Consider the following 20,961-nt stretch of genomic DNA (forward strand, 5'->3'; position numbering starts at 1 on the left):
CTCCTCTCACTGAATTATTATAAAAAGAAATTATTAGTTGTTGTTGTGAGTTTTTTAATGAGATTTATTGCCGTATTTCAAAATAGTGTTAAACGTATTTATCATTAAAAGTTTGGCAAATACAGAATAGTGTAAAAAGAGGAAAAAAGCTTCCTATTCATTGGTTACCATTGCTAAAGTTTTGCTGTGTTCCTTACTAGTTCTACCTTTTAGTTGAGATATGGTGAGCATTTCTAAGTCATTCAAGACATTTCACTAATGGAAGCTGTCCAGTTGGAAAATATAGTTGATTGTATTTGAAGCATTAAAAACTGTCCTTTTTAGATTATAAAACTGATATGTTTATTATAGATAATAGGGAGCAATAAAGAAGGGAAAATAAATTACCTATACTCAACAAAGAAACCAACCAGTCCGTACATTTTCATGTTTAACTTTCTAGTCAAGAAATTGGGATTCAACAAAAACAGTTTTTAATGCCTAATAGTATCACAAGCAAATCCCAATGCATTATATATTCTTAAACATATTTTTCTTTCTTTGAGGAACATGGCAGGCATGGTGGTCAAGTTGTTTTAGTTATCTTTTATGTTTTGCTAGTGATTAAAGTATGCAATCCCATTGAATGGTTGGAGAATTTTTATACAGATTGCCATATTTATACATATATATACACACAGGCATACTACATATACATACTCTTCAACTTAATGTTATTTTCTTTTAATTTTATGCTTTAACAATAAGAATTCATAGCTTAATGCCATTATCTAAATATATTTTGTAAAAAATAGAATATTTAAAGAAAGAAATTCTATCTTGATTTTCATTCAACATCAGAATGAGAATGTTTAATATTTCTAAGTGATAACAAATTATTTCTGATGTTTATTGTATTGTGCTATAAAAGAAATATTTTTGAGTGTCAGGAATCTAGTTCTGTGTTTGTTTTATAATGTCTATTTTTGTTGATAATAAAACCAGTTTTTTTATAGAATTTTATGAATGTTGACATTGTTCTTGAATATCAAGTATGTTTTGGTACCAGTTATTTATAGTAGGTTTGATTTCTTCTTTATTACTCTGAGACATTTCTGAATGTCTAGAAGTTAAGTCATCTGTCTTTCCATGAATTGCTCTAGCAGTCCCTGCAGAAGTTGACAACTACCATAGCCTATTCCCTCTAGAACCACTGCCACCACCCAACCGGATACAGAAATCAAGTAATTTTGGCTACATTACATCTTGCTACAAAGCCGTAAATAGCAAAGATGATCTGCCTTATTGCCTTCGGAGGATACATGGTAAGGAAGATAAATTATCCTCTTTTAGAAACATATTATTGAGGCTAAGATTATTCAGAGATTCCTGAATGTATTTATTAATATATGAATTTAAAGGATAAATTTATTTCATTTGACAATTAGTAACTAATAGTAATGTATAACATGGTATTTTTTCTTCACATTTCTGATTCAATATGGGGAGATGTCATTGAGAGTTTTTAGTAGAAAAAAAATTTTTTTTTTCAGGTTTTCGTCTTGTTAACACAAAGTGCATGGTGTTGGTCGATATGTGGAAAAAAATTCAGCACTCAAATATTGTAACCTTGCGTGAGGTATTTACCACTAAAGCATTTGCAGAGCCTTGTGAGTAATTTGTAATTGTCTTTCTGTTTGTGAGCCTCACTATTTGAAGCCAGATTACAGTAATGAATGTTTGTATTTTATTTTAAGCTCTTGTGTTTGCATATGATTTCCATGCTGGAGGAGAAACTATGATGAGCAGACACTTTAATGACCCCAATGCTGATGCCTATTTTACAAAGAGAAAGTGGGGTAAGGAAAAGATGCAAGCCTGCTGTGTGTGTTAAATGCTTTTGCTCTCTGGGAGAGTAGTTTGTATTTTAAAATACAGTACATGTAAGTTTATCCCTGCAGTCATTCCACTTAAAGACCCTATTGCATTTTAAAAAGAAATGGGGTCAAGTTGTAACAAGTTAGGAAATAATATCTTACATGTATAGACTGAGATGAAGATGAGTTGTGAAAGACTCATGTGGATATCTGAAACTTAAATAACTGATAACATGATAGAAGTTTTATCCCTTAAGTTTTTTTTCTTTTAAAAATATAATGCTTTCTGAGTAGTGATGATTTGGAAAATTCAGTAAATTGAAAAATTAGCCCTGTAGCTTTACCACACAAAACACAACTTGTGAATCTCTCAGTAGATTTCTTTCCAGTCTTGGTGTTTTGTTTTGGTTTATTTGGTTTCCTTTCGCATTGTTTTTAATTTTATTTTATATCATATTGTATTTTCTATTTATTATAAGTATTTTTCTCTTAATTTTTATATTTTCTGAGTATAATTTAATAACTTTCAGAGTTCTGTATGACTGTATATCATTTATGAGATTATCTAAACAAATGCTTTTGTTTAAAGGTAGGATTCCATGTTCTTTAAGGAACTAATCTTCAAAGTAAATTTTCAGGTAACTTCTACTTAAACAGGGAATATATTTTTTTTTCTCCCTTTATAATAATATTGCAAAGAACCAAAATGTTTTAATGATATTTTGACAAATGTTTATTAAAGGATAAATCATTTCAGAGTAAAGTAATTACATATTTGAGGGGAAAGTTTGTTTCATTTTATTGTTTGGGGGTAGGAAAGAAAAGCATTGTATTCATTACCATAGTTTTTAATATTTTAAAGATTTTCTTGAATACGTACTGAGAGAAACTACGGAGGGAGAAAGATTTGAGTCACATGACAGTATATTTTGTATTATGACTCCTTTAAGGACTCTAATTATGGATAAAAATATATTCTGTTTACTTTTAATTTTGCTTCTGACAGTTACAAAAAGAAAGCTGTGGTTACATGGCTGTTTCACATTAAAATCCTGTTCATATTGTGTGGTCATTTTTTTCCCCTTTTGCCATATCATCTGTAGACACATAATTTTGTTGAAGGGGATGTGGTATGACTTTTTCTATAGATGAACATAGTTGTAGTTGTTCAAGTTTATTTTAGTAATACCACCTGTGAAATGACTGTTGGCTCTAATTTATAGCTGGGTTTCTCAACATCAGCACTGTTGACATTTGGGACTGGATAGTTATTTTTGTAAGGGCCATCCTGGGCACTGCAGGATGTTCAGCAGCATCCCTGGTCTCTACCCACTAGTAGATGCTGATAGCAACCCCTACTCCAGTTGTGGCACCAAAAAGATCTCTAGACATTTCCAAATGTCCCTTGGAGTGGAGGGAAATTGACTCCTGTTGAAAACCACTGATTTATTATACTTCTTTCCAGCTTTTTAAAAAATCTTAATTATTCTGTTTTTGGTGTTGACTGATTATTTGATAATGTAAACATTTTCACTGGAATCAGTCCTTTTTCTAATATTTGAAAGTACTGTTTGGATGGTAGTAACATCCTTAAATATACCTTATATACTTTCATTTACAGCAACTTCTGTTACAAGGCAATCCTGTTTTCCCAATGTGAATATTAAAAAAGAAAATAAGGCCAGTGTTTATATAATTTTGTAGAAACATAGATGGAAGTCTGATTTTTTTCTTCTATTTATTTTAATGTCTGTGATTATTCATTTTATTTTTATTAAATAACAGTGATATTGGTTAATAGAATCATATAGGTTTCAAGTATACAATTCTAAGATACATGATCTATATAGTGTGTTGTATGCTCATCACCCAGAATCAAACCATTTTCTGTCACCATATATTTGGCCCCTTCTTATACTATTTGTTAACTTAGCCCTCCAAAATTGCCTATTATGATCATTTAGAAAATGGGAATAATAATAATATCATGTTATATTGGAGTTGTGATGAGAAGTTTAAAATGAGAAAATGTGGGTATAGTAACTAGACAGAATCTGGCACACAGTAAGCACTTATTATAATTATTTCTTATTACCAAATTTATTAAATACTTAATAAAACTTATTTAAGTTCTTTATAGTTGTCTTTGACTTTTTCTTGGTGTTTATCACTAGAGCCACTTTTATCTCTAGAGCTAATGTTTTCAGATTTTTTTTTTTTACAGGGAGAGAGAGAGAGAGACAGACAGACAGACAGACAGGAATGAAGAAAGATGAGAAGCATTAATCATTAGTTTTTGTTGCGGCACCTTAGTTGTTCATTGATTGCTTTCTCATATGTGCCTTGACTGTGGGCCTTCAGCAGATTGAGTAACCCCTTGCTTGAGCCAGCAACCTTGGGTCCAAGCTGGTGAGCTTTGCTCAAACCAGAAGAGCCCGCACTCAAGCTGGTGACCTTGGGGTCCCGAACCTGGGTCCTCCGCATCCCAGTCTGATGCTCTATCCACTGCGCCACCGCCTGGTCAGTCTGTTTTCAGATTTTATTATTATTAGTTCTGTCTAAATTGAGGGGTAGCAGTTTTTCAATTTTCTATTTGTTTTATCCTGGAAATTTGATCCCAAGACATAAGTACTGTATTTCCCCATGTATAAGATGCACCTTTTCCCAAAAAATTTGGGGTCTAAAAACTGGGTGTGTCTTATACAGTGGTTGTTTTTTTTTTTTTTACTTGGATTTCCTGCTTTTTCGCGCTTGTTGTCTTTGCGCTCATTGTTTCACACTTGTTACAGGTATATTATGGTAGTTTACGTTTTGCCACATTCTGCCCAGGAATGGCTCAGAAAAGATATTTTTACAGTGCTGAATTCAGGTTAAAAGTGATCCAGTTTGCAAAAAGTGAATGGAAATCGTGCTGCTGAACATAAATTTGGTCTTCCTCCAACTGAGAAATCAATCCGATACTGGCTACGGGGAGAAGAAACCCTACTGAAAACGCCACGGCAGAAGAAGGCCATGAGAGGCAAGTCAGCAAAATGGCCTGATTTAGAGAGAGAATTGAACATATGGATTGAAGAGCAAAGGACAATTGGAATTCCTGTGTCCACAAAGATGGTTCAGCATGAGGCAAGAAGAATTGCTGATGAAAAAGAAGTTACTGATTTCAAAGGAGGACACAATCAGTGCTTCAGGTTCATGAAACAGAATGGACTAGGCATGTGTACACACACCAGACTTGCTCAAAAGATGCCTGAAAGCTATGAGCAGAAGGTCCTTGAATTTCATCGTTTTGTCATTCCATGTCAGAAGACACATCAGTTTGAGTTGGGACAGATTGCAAATATGGACAAAGTCCCTCTTCAAAGTCCCTCCCAAGTAACAGAACTGTTGATAAGAAGGAGGTGAAAACTGTACCTTTGAAGAAGACAAGCGGACATTATACAGTTGTTCTAGCTTGTTGTGCCATCAAAAGCAATCTGCCTCCTGTGCTTATTTTCAAAAGCAAAACAATGCTAAAAGAAGACATTCCTCAAAGAGTGATTATCCACATTCATGACAAGGGCTGGATGGATCAGGATGGGCTGAAGATCTGGTTTGAGAAAATTTGGAGAAGGAGACCGGGTGGGCTCTTACGTAAACCTGCCCTATTGGTGCTTAATCAGTTCAGGGTGCACATAACAAAACCACAAGGAAGATGGCTGCAGAGCAAAAAACAAAACTGCCATCATACCTGGGGCTTGACATCCAGCTCCAACTACTTGATGTCAGCAATAACAAACCCTTCAAAGCTGCCATGAGAGAAGAATGGAACCAATGAATGAAGTCTTTTGGGGACAATTTGACACCAGCAGGAAGAGTGAAGAAACCAATTATAGTATAGGAGAAGTTTGTACCTGGGTGAAAAGATCCTGGGATACTATCAAGATTGAGATCACTGTCAAGTTATTTAAGAAGTGTGGCATTTCAAATGCCATAGATGGAACTGAAGACGAGGCAATATATGAAAGCAATGATTCATCATCAGACACAGATAAGGACAAGCTAATGGATGGGAGTTTTGACAGTGATGAGGAGTTGTATTAATTTTATGATGAATAATACTTGAGTTCTGTAACTTTATGTAAATACTTTTTTTTTTTTAATTTCAGGCCCCAAAATTAAGGTGCATCTTATACATGGGGAAGTACAGTACCTATTTGCTATATATTGTCCCCATAATTAACCATTTTACTTTGTTGTTTTAGACCTAGTTCAAAAAGATTTATTTACAACCATATGAACACTTGAATTTATAAGGTTATTCCCTGAAATACAGTAGTCTCTCCTTTATTGACAGGATACATTCCAAGACCCCAAAGGATCCCTGAAACTGGGAGTAGTGCCAGATCATATATATAAAGTAGGCACAGTAAGAGAATAACAACAATAACCAAGAAAATAAAAGTTACATTACAACATACCGTTTATAGAAGTTGGTCTCTCTCAAAATATATTATTGTATTTAACCCTTTTGTTTGTGATAATGTGTGCTGATAAAATGCCTATGTGATAAGATGAAGTGAGGTGAATGACAGGCATTGTGACATATTGGTTGGCTACTATTGTCCTTGATAATATTTTGCTTTGGGAAATCCTGAATCTTTGAGCCATGACGATGTTGATGGCTAGATATCAGTAGCAGATGATGTTGATGGTTTGGGGCAATTTAATATTTTCTAACTGGGGTCCATATCAGGTAACTGAAACTACAGAAAATGAAACTGCGGATGAGGGGGGGGACTACTATAATTAGGAAATCTGGTTTAAATTTATATGGCTCCTTTTCTACTGATACAAGGATTAACAGTGACCTAGAAAATAATATTAAGAAGCACTTGTAATAATAGAATCAAAACGATGACTCTTCACAGTAGACTAGATTTTTTTGTTTCATATTTACACATAAGTGACATTCAGTGTTTTCTATTCATATTTTTGTGAATTGAGTGTCATATCTAAATGACATGGCTGTAGTGGAGGAGGCTGAGCAGTACAAGGAGAGGAAAATACTCAGCATAAGTGATGGTAGAGACTTCTGTTTCCCTCAGAGAACAGGTCTCACATGCCTGAACATAGGGCGGGATTTCCACATTTCAAGTGAAATAATAATCTCTGCACTTTGTTTTTAATCAGAATTTACATTGATTCGGTCCACAATTAAGTATTCTTTAAATAATTTTTGTTTATTGTTCAATAATTATAATGGTCACAGAAGAGTGAGAGCAGTTCAGTGAGAGCTCTGCTGCTGCTAACATTTTAAAGGTATACTATCAAAATGGGAAATTTGGGTTTGTTTCTTAAATTCTTACAGACTAAACTTAAATTTATATATGTATATATATATAAATGAACAAAATATGCCATGAATATAAATGAAATTTTCTTTTAATTATGGTTTGAATATTTTAGTCTTTTATTATTTAAATTAAGATTTTAAAAAGTTATTATTTACTTTATAGGTCAACACGATGGACCATTGCCCAGACAGCACGCTGGATTGTTGCCAGAATCTCTTATTTGGGCATATATTGTCCAGTTGAGTTCAGCATTGCGTACCATTCATACAGCAGGTTTGGCATGTCGAGTTATGGACCCAACAAAGATTCTTATAACTGGGAAAACAAGGTACTAGCATTTTGAGTTTTGTGTTCTTTATTGAGCATTTAGCCTATGACAACTTTTAAATAAAGCATGAGGATTTGTTTTAATGTTACCTTTCATATATTCCATCCAGAAGAATTGCTGTGTCTTTGAGTTCATTTGTAAGTTTTAAAAAAATGTTGAATTCTTAATAAAATGTCTATTTATAAAACAAGAATCTTATAAGGGTTTGGAGGTATGTATGGCTAGGGTTGGGGGCATATACAGGTAATGTCAGTACCACTTTCCTGTGTACAGTGGTGGTTCTCAAGTTTTAGAATGAATCAGAATTGCCTGAGGGACTTAGCACAGATTATTAGGCTCCGGCCCTAGAGTTCTCATTCAGTAAATATGGAGTGGGGCCTGAGAATTTGCATTTCCAGCAGGTTGCTAGGTAATGGCTGTTGTTGCTGATTGGGTCCCATGCTTTGAGAACCACTGATAGAGTTGAGTACACAGACCCTGACTTCAGCAGAGTGTCGTTTCAGTTGTAATTTTGAGAATTGTCTTGGGCAGCATAACATGAAGAGCTCAAGATGTAGTAGTACCAGATGACATGGGCTCCCATCTTGGCTGTTAGTTGCTGTCTTTAAGACCCTGGTCAAGTTACTTAACTTCTATGTGTTCAGTAACCTTATGAGATAGGTACTATTCTCTCCATTTTTCATATTTATAAGGTACCTATCTCATAAGATTATTGAGAGGATTGAATGAATTACTACGTTTAACATGCTTCCAGTGTTGCCTAATATATCTTCAGCAAGTATTAGGAAGCTAACTAGTTTTCTTTACATGAATGAAGCAGCTTGGTAGAGTGAAAAGACCACTGGCTGGTAGTCAAAGATGTGAGTTACAGGCCTGGCTTTATTAGTTACTGACTTTTATAACCTTAGGTCTATTATTTGATGTCTTTGAATCTTAATTTTCTCATCTTGGTGATTGGTAGAGGTTGTATGGGGGTAGGACAGGAGATTAGAGTAGATAATATTCTGAGATCCTTCCAAATATAGGAAATGATAAATTTCCACTACTATATAATTTTTTAGATCTCATTTTAATTATTTTCTTTAAATTCTTTGATCTTTAAAGGTTGCGAGTAAATTGTGTTGGAGTATTTGATGTTTTAACATTTGATAACAGTCAAAATAATAACCCATTGGCATTAATGGCTCAATACCAGGTGAGTCATAATTAACATGAATACTTAATAATTTAAGGCTTGATCTTTTTCTTTAAAAAAGACAAATTTTGTTTATTTTAAAATACTTCAAGGTTTTAAGTGTAGATTTCAACTTATTCTGGGTGTCTTTATGCTAAGTTTGAATATGTATTTCTTAATCACTGTGATGCATTTAGTGTAGAGAGAGCCCTTATTAGTTGGAATATATACAATTAATAACAGTGTCTGACTCTAGCTGTTCAAATGAGAATAGATTTATGTGATTACAGAATTTGTCCTCAGCAGAGTTTAAAACTGATTAATTGGTCAGCTGATTGAATTATATTAAATGAGCTTTTTTATCTTTTTCCCTTTTAGAACAGTTGTTCCACTACCAATTTGAAAATTTTAGAAATACTTTCAAAGGAATAGGGTTGTATTGCCATTTTTAAGTAATTTTTTTCTTTGTACATCATCAGGATTTGGTTATAGTCTGATTTTATAATAATAGTATGGATTTAAATCCCATTATGTTCTGAGCAATTTCTTTGTTTTTATTAATCCTAAAGTATAGAATGAGAAGCTGTCTCTACAAGGAGTGTTAAGTGTAGCTGTTTTGGCCCTGATTATGCTGTGCAAATGACATGGCTAAAGTATGTTTCAGGTCGTTCGTTCCTATTACAATACATTCTTTGGAGGCTATGCTACTGTCATCTTAAGGCAATATTCTTATTGTATAAGAAATTTTTTTGTTTGATACAGGCAGAATTTCTTCTTCTTGTTACATGGAAAACCAAGAACACCTTACCTTCCCATTACCGACTTCTGTTTAAATCTTGAAAAAAGATTTTAGTTCACTTACTGTAAAACGAAATTTCAGAACAAAAAGGAAAGGACAGACTGAGGAGTAGAGTCTAGGTAGTGTGTAGTATTCCATTCCTGCATAAACTTCTCTCACCAGAGGCATTGTAATCCCGAAGATTTAGAGCCACTCATCACATTCAGTTAGTTGTATGCAGGCGGCTTCTCTTGTTTCCCTTCAGCTCTGCTTGTACCCACACCTCAACAGCAGCCAAGCTGTCCTGGTTGGTAGCACCACCTAGTGGCCACTACTTGGAAGAATCTGGCTACTTTTCCCCCAGTGGCAGCAGCTTCCTTCTGCCTAAGGAAGATTGCTCCCTCCTTTTTTGTCTAGGGTAGTTGTTTCTTACCTACTTTTCTTCTTATTTTCTGTCTTATATTTATTGACTAACTGGCTCTGAAAATTTTCTTCATAATTGTGCTAACAGTGACTACTGACTGTTAAAAATACTAGTGATTTTCACGGACAGTTTTATATTTTTGAAGAGAAAGTAGACATTGTTTAGAACTATTGCCAATAACCTCTGTTGGAAGTATCTGGAAACTCATGTCTGAATTAAAAACACCCTTCCTAGTTTGATTTTTTCCCCCAGTGAATGTCACAGCAGTATCATTTTCCATTTTTTCCTCGCAAATGTACATTATTTCAGTTCTGTTATGGGTTGTGAAATTAACCTTGAAAAACAATTCTTCATAAGAAAAATTAATCCCAGAGTTCCAAACAAACAACTTTTAAGTAAACATTTGGGGCAGCTGATTGGTAAGTTAGTGGCTGCCTTCATTCATAAACTCAGGCTACTTTGAACCCGTTGTCACCATCCCTTTAGTTTTCATGAGTAAAGGATATATCAGGTTTTCTTTTCTTTCTCTTTTTTGGGGTTGGGTATATATGTGTGGGAGAGTTTTCATATAGCTTATATGTAAGGTAAAGGAGAGAATTAAAGATAGTTTCAAACGGGGTTGTGATTTTATAGAGAAGAGGACAAGGAGTACATTGTTTCCTGTAGTCTATTTTTCATAGTCTATCTCAGACACATGAATAGAGACTGACTTTCAGTAAGACGAACTTAAGTAGAGCCATAGATAGAATTAAAAAAATCAAGACATCAAGAATCAGGAAGAAACTGAAAGTGAGTTGGGGGGGGGGGGGATCTCCAGAATTCAACAAATGGGGGAAAAACCAGATGGAGGTAAGAAGCAAAATAACACTGGATGATTAATTTAGCTGGGAAATAAGGAGATTTACTGAGTTTCTAATTAATGCCTTTTATTTAAAAAAATTCTCATTTAATCAGGGTTATGGAACATGTATATTTTATTTCTAAAGTGAGTACTCCTACCTTGAGCCAGCTTTAGAAAGGTGGTAGAAAGTACTTAAGTCATATGCTTCTGTTCTATAAACCCATCAGTCCCTCAGTTCTCTTGGACTTTTGTTTTCCTGTCTCATGATAGGCACTAATGGGATGTTCTAAGGGGGGAGGTTTAGTTACAGTATCAATCCAGGGTGGAGCTAACCAGAAAAGTCTACTGTTTTCAGGGTTTGGAAGCTGTGTTTTGATACATGCTGTTCACATACTTGATAAATAACAACTCTCAGTTTGCTTTGCTGATGACATTGGATTGCAACACTTTAGAGAAATTTCCAGTTAGAGTTTACATGCACTGATTTATGATTTGGTTATTGTAACTTGGAATGTTTACCTGGTCTTGAGAATGACTGAAGGGAATTCTTCTTGAGTTCGTTTATGGCAGCGCCCTTCAGAGAAAGAAACAATGGCAGCAGTTGACATTTCCCATGCCACCTTCCCTTCCACCTCTGGCTCCTACTTCTGCACCTGTAATGAAGTTTTAAACAGTTTCTCTGCTATGAATTCTTGGTAGCTCTTGTCTTGATAGACTCAAAGTAGCTTGTTTTTCTAATCATTTTTCCACTGATTATGGGATCTTATGTTCTAACGTGGGATAAATATTTAAATTTGAACTTCATGTTGTTTTAGTAATGGAGTGTGACTTCCTCTTAGATGTTATTTGGGTAGAATTTTGTTACGGATAGCTATATAGTGCTCAAGTTTCATTAGTGATTGCCTTGAAATACTCTCCCGATGTCACAAATGTACCATTATAAACCTTCCACAAGGTCAGTGGGTGGGTTTCAATTCCAGCTGCATAGCAGAATCTCTTGTGGAAGTTTTAAAAAATACCATTACCTGGCTCTTATCCCGGACTAATAATAGCTCCAGAATAGAGATGAAGGGGTGGCCACTGGGTGGTTTTTTGTTTGGTTTCTAAGCTCCTCAGGTGATTGTAATGGATAGCTAGGTTTGAAAACTCCTCTTACTAAACCAATATTCGGGAAATGAACAGTGTACCCAGTAATTCAGATGAGATCTCAGATTTTGAAGATTTAACAGTTTTCTGTAGAAATTACTTCAGAGGATTTTGCTTAATCCGAGCTGCTCCATTCTCCCAGGTGTATGCTTATTAATAGTTACCTGCCAAGCAGGGCTGTTTGGGGTATCTATTTCCTGGAATAAAAATAGGTAATGGAGAGCTCACCTCAATCCAACCAGTTGTCTTTTGAAAGACCTTTTAGATGAAAGGCCTCAGAATGGTAATCTTAAAAAAAAAGGGGGGGGGGTAGGAAACCTGGTGGTTACAACAGACTTGGAGATCTTTCACAGTGGGAGCAGCATTTTCAGCGTCCTAGAGAGCATACTTGAAATCAGGTAATGGCTGATGTCGGGTTTGGGATAATGGAATAACTTTTCTTCAATCTTCCAATGCCCACACTATTTTAGTCATCATGGGAGATGAGAAAAGTGCATATCACAAATTTTAATGATCATAATAAAGCAGCCTTAAATTTCTTGTAAGAGTAAGAGAATCAGCTTTATTTAAGTTTTTTAAAAAATTAATAATTTGAGGTAGCAATTCTGTAGTTGGCACATGAATTTTTGAGTAATGTTTCTTGAGGGATAGCCCTGGAGCAACCTTAATGAGAATTACCTGGGTGCTTTAACAATGCTGGGCCCAGTCCCAGACCTGTGGAAAGAAAGTCTCTGGTGAAGAGGCTCCCCGCTGATCTTGATGGTCACCAGTATTGAGACCCCTGTGCTGAGCTCTGCAGCTTCATTGTACAAGAGTTTTCCCATGCCGACATTAATGCCAGTACATTAAATTTTCTATAAAATAAAAATTAAAAGCTTATTTATTTTTTTATGTCAGCAAGCAGATCTGATATCATTAGGAAAAGTTGTGTTGGCTTTGGCTTGCAACTCTTTGGCAGGAATTCAGCGAGAGAATTTACAGAAAGCCATGGAACTGGTGACAATCAACTACTCCTCTGACCTGAAGAATCTGATTCTGTAAGTTTTAATATTAAGCATGTGATGATCATATGAAATAAGACAGCTTTTTCCTAGGGGCCTTTTTACAGTGATTCTGTTAATTTTAGTTTCCACTATTTAAAATCAGGCAAAACACAGTTAAGCAACTTGTAATTTATTTTTATTGCTAAATACATTTTTCTTGGGATAAATTTATAAACTAGTGTGTTTAAATCAGTTACTGATGTTTTAAATATTTTGCTATAGTATACCCTCTAAAACTATTGGTATCTACTGGCTAAATATGACTGCTTAAGTTTAAACTAATTAAAGTTAAATGAAAATTTAAAATTTTGTTCTTCCTCACTAGCCATGTATTAAGAGCTCAAAAGCCACATGTAACTCTTGGCTAATATTGGACATTGGAGACATAGAACATTTCCATCATCTTAGCAAGTACTATTGGATAGTGCTGCTCAAGAGAGTGGTCAGTCTCTTTGTGAAAGCTGACCTAAGTAAACCTCAGGTGCATTTCACTTACATGTTCTAATGGCCAGAGCACCCATTCCAGAAAACATACGTATATGTAAAGGTCTCTGTGCTTCTACTTCAGCATTTTCAGATCCCAAGGAATCCTTGTGTGTAGGTTTGAAAGGAATATGGCTTAAGAGAAACCCACTGTGGACTACTGTCACCATAGAAGAACATCTCCCTGTTTAAGATACCTCTAATACTCAGGAATTCTGGAGCGTGGACAACCCTAAGTTATTCTAGAGAACAGGAACAAGTACTAGGGAGTCTCTTGAGATTTGTCCTATTATGTTCTAAAAGCAGATAGAGCCTGACCAGGTGGTGGCGCAGTGGATAGAGCATCAGACTGGGATGCAGAAGGACCCAGGTTCGAGACCCCAAGGTCGCCAGCTTGAGCTCAGGTTCATCTGGCTTGAGCAAAAAGCTCACCAGCTTGGACCCAAGGTCGCTGGCTCGAGCAAGGGGTTACTCGGTCTGCTGAAGGCCCACGGTCAAGGCACATATGAGAAAGGAATCGATGAACAACTAAGGTGTTACAATGCGCAACAAAAAGCTAATGATTGGTGCTTCTCATCTCTCTTCGTTCCTGTCTGTCTGTCCCTGTCTGTCCCTCTCTCTGACTCTCTCTCTGTTCCTGTTTAAAAAAAAAAAGATTTAAAAGCAATTAGAGCTTATTTCCTTTTTCAGTCTTTAGCTTCCAGTTGTTCCTTCTGGTTTTTCTTGTACCCCTGGATGATCCTGTTTCCTTTTGGACTGGCCTTGGGGCTTGGAATTAAGGGATGGAGGATGAGGCTGCCCACCTGTGCTTTGTTACATTAGCATAAGTACCCTGTTTGTGACAGAACACTTGAAGCCAGTGGTACCTGGTTCCTGTTAATAGTCAAATAAGATGATTTCTCTTTTAAGTGAAAATATAGTTTCATATATTATCACAACAGTGATTCCTAGCTTTAGTTTGCAACACCTAGGATGTTTCTAGTCTCAAGTTATAATCTCCAAAGTGTCCTTTTAAAAAAGAGAGAGTGAAGGATATAAATGTAACAAAGTTGGCCATAGATTAATAATTTTTGAAATTGGGTGATGGATACATGGAGATTCAATATGTAGTTTTCTCTACTTGCATAAATATTTAAAATTTTTCTTAATAAAAAGTGAATAAACAGAAAGGTCATACTTTACTATTAAATAATATATTCATAGAATAGTGAACTATGTATCACATACTTTCAGACTGATATGAATTAATTCACTTAATTCTCCCAGTAACCCTATAAATTAGGTATCATTATTAACTCCATTTTAAAGGTGGCAAAACTGAGGCAGAGAGATAAAGTAACTTGCTAAAGTCATATAGTTTGTAAAACTCTAAGTATGAGTAGTGAGATGTAAATATGTCAGTAATACAGACGAATAGCTAAGATACAGATTATCCACCTGAATATGTCATTCATTTATTTAATGAAAGAATGCCTGCCAAATGCCAGGTGCTTAAGATGTTTTGCACAGGTGCACAGAATTCCCATCTTCTGCAGCTTCCACCCTATGGGGAGGAGTTAATAATCATGTGAACAAGTAAGCTGTTGGCAGATAATGAAAAGTCCTGTGAAGAAAAGAGGGCAACTATAAGCAGAGCGTGAAAGAGTGGGGAGGCTGCTTTACTGAGAGTGGCTAGTAAATGGCTTACCTGTCAGAATGAGCAGTAGGAAGTGGGTGATAATTACTGTAATTCTAGAAGGTAGCCCTTAAAACTTAATTTTTTCCTGTCTTAGTGGTAATGGTAGAAGAAATTTAATTGATCTTTCTGATGTGCATTAGTACATGAAGATTTCTCAGAAATTAATATACCATTACAGCTGGTAAATGAAGTAGCAGAGGACAATTTCCTAAAAAGCCGAGGCTCATTTCATTTATCAAAATTGAAGAACCAGTTTTAGTTTCAAAAATTATTTTTGAGAAGCAACGAAAAATTTTCCTACACAACCACCCCTATTTCACGTCTCCAAAAAAGTATGCAACCATCTTTTCATCTCCCACTGTTGTAAAGAAGGGTTTAGAAATGGAAATGGTAAGGGCACCTTCAGTTTTCTTTCCTCATTTTCGTAATATAAATGTGGAGAAAGACCGTGTTCTCCATTGGCTCTTGAGGTTTTCCAAAGAAAAGAAATATAATTATTAAGCTCTGAAAGTGAACTTGCCTTGCATAAAAAAATATTTTCAAAATTGTGTGCACTGATATGGGAGCAGCAGTGACAGCTGCGTGCTTGTGGGTTGTTTTTCAAATTGCATGTTTGGTGTTCAAGTGATTTCTCTGTATGTTGGGTAGGTATTTGTTGACTGACCAAAACAGGATGCGAAGTGTCAATGACATCATGCCTATGATTGGTGCTCGGTTTTATACTCAATTGGATGCTGCTCAAATGAGAAATGATGTCATAGAGGAGGACCTTGCAAAGGTAAAGAGTGCATTTAAGAGCCTGTATACAGGTTTGCATCTCTGTGTATAAATAGATATAAAGCTTATAAAGCTTAGTAATTGTGCAGAATATAGTGTGTAGTTGGCTAAGATTGTTTGCAAATACTTTTCCCGTACTTAATGGTTAGTATTCTAATTTCCTGTGTGGCATTTGTTTTCTTCTCTTTGTTCATGAGCTTGTATAGTGATGTGACAAAAATCTTGATTTTTTTTTTGTTTTTATGTAAATGACTTTAACAATTTTTTTAAATGGCCAATTGTTTAATTTAGTATTAACTACTGTTGAATGACATGGACATGTTGTGTTTAAAAGTATAACCAAAAGGTTGGACTTTTAGGATTTTTTGCTTAAAGGTACTATTGGTACAGGATACCAGTTTTTGTAAACTTGCTTTTATGTTTAGTTAGCTGGAACATTAATATTCTGTCTCTTTTTAAAATGTTTTATAGGAAGTTCAAAATGGAAGACTGTTTAGGCTTCTAGCAAAATTGGGAACAATCAATGAGAGGCCGGAGTAAGGATTTACAGTATTTATAATGCATGTTCAATCAAGGGCATGGTTTTGCATAACAAGAATGAGTATACCTTATTCTTACTGGTTTTATTTGGAAAAAGGGAAAAATTCTCATGTTAAATGACCTTAAGTCTATTGTGAGTCATTAGGGTGCTATGTTTTAATTACAGCCTAGGCATGGTTGTTCTTAAGGATTTCACACACATATGTACATATAGAAAATATACTATGTTAGATCTCCATGTGGTTCATACAGGAGTGACCACTTCATGATCAGTACTACCTTTACCCTGTCCCCCTTTTGAAGCCTGGTCAGTTCAGTTTGCCTGGTCAGATTCGAGATTTCAAATATCTAATTGTTACATGTCTCTTATCTTCAGTAAAGCACATTATTTATAGCTGTCATATTAGTGACATTGGAAGACACCCCATCTTAACGTTATTTGTCCTTTAGTTCTGCCTCATTTGTAAGTTAAAGTTAATCATATGTTCAAGAAGCGGAATTGATGTTTGAACTGCACAACTGGCAAAGGCAGGCAGGGCAGCTTCACTGCTGTTGTGACTGTAGTGTAAGGGTCAGTTCAGGAATGTCACCTCTGTTCACAGAGACAGATAAATGTCATTGCTTGAGGGATTTTTTTGACCACAGAATTCAAATCCACTTATCATTCTTCAAAGTTAAAAGATTCAATTTGTATTTTTCCTAATAATTTTTCTAAATGAAGAGAACATGGCTGTATGTTGAACCACTTCTTAGAAACTTTTGTCTTCTGGCATTTATCTCTATTTTTAAATGTATGCCTGTAGTACTTTTTCATGATTTTGTTCACTATTTAACTCAGCTAATGATTTCGTCCTGTGAAAGAGGCTTTATCTTTCAAACCCCTTCCCCTGACTGAAAATGCATGCACACATGCTAACACACACACACACACTCTCTCTCTCTCATACAACCAGTTAACCCATAAATTTTGAATTCTTATTCACTGTTGACATTATTATAACAAGGTAAATGCTGTTAATAGCAGCACCACATAGTAAGTTATAACTGATTCTTTTGTATTGTTTCTTGTTTTCATGATGTTAATAATTTATCTTATATACATAACTACTAAACAAATGAAAAGCTATTTACTGCCAGTTTATTCCAAACTCTCTGCCAGAGTTATAAAACACCTTTCCTTATGGTCAAAAATAGGTAACCTATCAGTTCCTCTTTTTTTTCTCCCCCTTAGAGAAATTGCCCCTGGAGCCTCTGTCCTTCTGTTCCTATCTGGGCTGGTTGTGCTTTAAGCCTGCTCACACTCACACTTTAGAACTGGAGCTTCCCTTCACTTTTATCCTGGGAGTTTTCATTGTGTCTCCCTTTGTGTTGGATATCCCGTTTCTTGCTTTTTTCCTTGGTTTATTCTTTTTTGATTTATTGGAGCACATCCTGTAGCTTCCTGAGAAAAGGTGAGTTTTTTGAGTTTTTGCCAGTCTGAAAATACCTTTATTCTACTTTCACACTTTATTAATAGTATGATTAGGTATAAAATTGTAGATTGTCCATAGAAAATTTGTGTTGTTCATTAAATCTTTTGAATAGATTGCATATGAACACATTTTTAAAAAAAAAAAGTAGTAAAGGGTTTGCAGTAAAATCAAATCTCTCTTTTATACCTGACATGCCCAATATCTAATTTCTCCACCACCCTTGATTAGTTTCTGATACATATTTCCCAGGTTATGATTGTATTCTTATTTCCCCACACATACCCTACTCTCACCCATCAATTTTTGACATAAACAAATTTTATAAACCATGCAATTGCCTTTTTTGTATATTACTTTTTTTCCTATGATGATATATTTTGGAAATCATTTTGTTCAGACATGTTTAGTGTTAGTGGTTTACAAATATGACCTAACATAATCCTCATAACAACCCTGAGATATTCCCATTTAACAGAATTGAGGCATGAAAAGGTAAATTCCTTGTCCTAGCTGGGTAGCTGAGTTAGTTAGAGCTTTGTCCTGATACACCAAGGTTGCAGGTTCAATCCCTGGTCCGGACACATGCAAGAATTAACAAATTAAAATTAGTTCTTGGATGGGTGGAATGGGAAATTAATGTTTCTTGCTCTCTCTTTCCCCGCCTTCTGTCTCCCACTCTCTTCTTCTCCCCCCCTTCCCACTGTCTCTAAAATCAGTAAGTAAAAATAAAAAAAAAGAAAAGTAGATACTTTGTCCAAGATCACATAATTAGTAAGTATATGAGCCAGGTTCGAATCAGGCATTATGGTCCAGAGTCTGTGCTCTTCACCAAATCACTCTGTTCCTCGTATCTTATGGTCGTATCATTTGATAGTCCATCTTATGGATGCACTGCTTTTCCAGTTCCTTATTAATGGCCATTTGGGTTGTTTTCAGTCTTTTGCTAGTATAAACAATGCTGAAGGGACTGACTTAAATACTTCATTGTGTGTATGCATAAATATAGGCCCAGTTGTGATAGTTAGGTCAGTGGGAATGTCACTATAATTTGACAGTTATTAAAGAAGGGTTTACAATGTATGAGGGTCTTTCACCAACAATACTTTTCTCAAACTTCTGGATTTTTGAGAACCTGATAAGTACAGTTTTATATATTCTTTTTTCTTTTTTAAGTGAAAGGAGGGGAGATAGACTTCCACATGTGCCCTGACTGGGATCCACCTGGTAACCCATCTGGGGCTGATGCTCAAATCAACTGAGCTATCCTCAGGCACCCCAGGCCAACACTCAGACCAGTTGAGCTACTGGCTGCAAGAGGGGAAGAGAAAAGGGAGAGGCGGAGGAAGAGAAGCAGATGGTTGCTTCTCATCTGTGATGTGACCAGGGATCGAACCCGGAACTTACACAGGCTGGGCCAATGCTCTATCCACTGAGCCACCAGGGCCATTTTGTAGTTCTTTTTAATGAGCATGTTGCCTGATATTTTTGTTTGTTTTGTTCTTTTTGATATATTTTAGCTAGAGAGATTTACCCTTTGTGTGTGGAGGGGTTCTGTTTTTCTTTTATTTATTTTTTGACTGCTTAATTTTTTCCCACGTAGGCATTTATATATGTAGTCTAATTGATGAAACTTCCCTTATGCCTTTAGATTTTTGGTCATAGTTAGGAAATTAGGAAGGCCTTTTCCATTGCAAGATTATGAAGGAATTATCTCCTGCTTTCTTCTAGAATATTTATATTTTTTATATTAAATTTTTTTATATATATAGGATGTAAGCTATGAATCCTAGAAGACTACCTAGTGGTCCAAAAACTATTTATTCAGTGGTCTAGCTTTCCTCCACTGGCTTAGGGCAGCATATTTCATACCATTTCAAGGACTAACATTTTAAAATCTAGCAGTGCTAGTTATTTCTTATGTTTGTTTTATTTTCTGTTGTTTTTCTAAAACTTTACTATTCTGTATAAATTGTATAATCAGCTTGTTTTAGTTTAAAAAAAGTCAGTGAACCTAGAATTTTTATTGAGAAGGTTACATGTTAAGCTTATTAATAAACTTACGGAGCATATGTGTTTTTTGAGGTTGAGGTCTCTTAACCAAGAGAATGGCATGTCATTGGATTTGTTGGCTTCTGCTTTAGTAGTGTTCATTGTGCAAGTTGTTCTTTGTATAGTTACAGCAACCAAGGTTATTCTCGGGTATTTTTTCTTGTATTATAAATGGGATTTTCCCCCCATTCTGTTTTTTAGACTGCTTGTTATCAATGTACATAAAAATTCTCTTTCTATAAATTTTATACCCTATTAGTTTATAGTTTTTCAGTAGATTCTCTTGGGTTTCCTGGCATAGAGTTATATATTCAAATATTGACAGTTATATTTCCTCCTTTTTAATATCTATAATTTTAATTCCTCTTAAATGATTGTTAGCTAGTACCTCTAATAGTACATAGCTGAGTAATAGTAATGATAGTTTCATTCAAAATTTAAGGCATTGCTCCTTTGTCTTTTAACTTGCAGACAGATTTAAAACCATTTTTTTTCCAAATCCTTCCCCTCCCCTTTTGCTCTTAGGGTCTTCTCTTTACCACTGATGTTCAGAAATTCATACTGATGTGCCATGGTGTGGGGTTTTTAATTCATTCTGATGAATCAACATATGGGCCCTTTTCATCTTGGAAACTTACATTCTTTATATCTGGGAAGTTGTGGTCATTGTTTCTTTGATAACTTCTCTCTCTGAAATATCCATTGTTCAGATGTTAGACTTTACAACTAATTTTCTAATATTATCTTCTGTTTTTTGTATCATATATTTTTGTTGACTTTCTAGGCAATTAACTTATTTTATCTAAAAGGTTTCTTCAGTCTTTCTTTGAAATTTATATTCTACTGTCATATTTTTTATTTTAAAGAACTTTCTGCTTTCTCAGTGTTTCTCTCTTATGGCCTCTAATTTTTGTTTCTCTGAGGTGGCAATTAGAGATTTTCTTGTTTGAAGTTTTGTTCTGTTCCCTGCAATATCTCACAGGAACAAGAATTAAGAATTTGTTTACATCTCCAAAGCATTTCTGATGCTTGGCTGTTC

At 35.1% G+C, this 20,961-nt stretch overlaps 1 protein-coding gene across 7 annotated transcripts in view; it reads left to right on the forward strand.

Annotated features, from left to right (window-relative positions):
• Positions 1-20,961, forward strand: part of PAN3 (poly(A) specific ribonuclease subunit PAN3) — a 139,805-nt gene that overhangs the window by 111,674 nt on the left and 7,170 nt on the right. For 5 of the 7 annotated variants that reach the window (XM_066369259.1, XM_066369262.1, XM_066369264.1 and 2 more), the window contains 8 exons: positions 1,143-1,304; positions 1,533-1,649; positions 1,737-1,838; positions 7,352-7,517; positions 8,622-8,712; positions 12,778-12,917; positions 15,733-15,862; positions 16,333-16,397. In XM_066369259.1, coding sequence (XP_066225356.1) covers positions 1,143-1,304; positions 1,533-1,649; positions 1,737-1,838; positions 7,352-7,517; positions 8,622-8,712; positions 12,778-12,917; positions 15,733-15,862; positions 16,333-16,397 — 973 coding nt within the window. Of the gene's footprint in view, positions 1-1,142; positions 1,305-1,532; positions 1,650-1,736; positions 1,839-7,351; positions 7,518-8,621; positions 8,713-12,777; positions 12,918-15,732; positions 15,863-16,332; positions 16,398-20,961 lie in introns of those variants that run through there. The other 2 variants (XM_066369261.1, XM_066369266.1) reach the window with 2 other exon arrangements.

This window comes from Saccopteryx leptura, chromosome 2, assembly GCF_036850995.1.
Source record: "Saccopteryx leptura isolate mSacLep1 chromosome 2, mSacLep1_pri_phased_curated, whole genome shotgun sequence".
Lineage (NCBI taxonomy): Eukaryota > Metazoa > Chordata > Mammalia > Chiroptera > Emballonuridae > Saccopteryx > Saccopteryx leptura.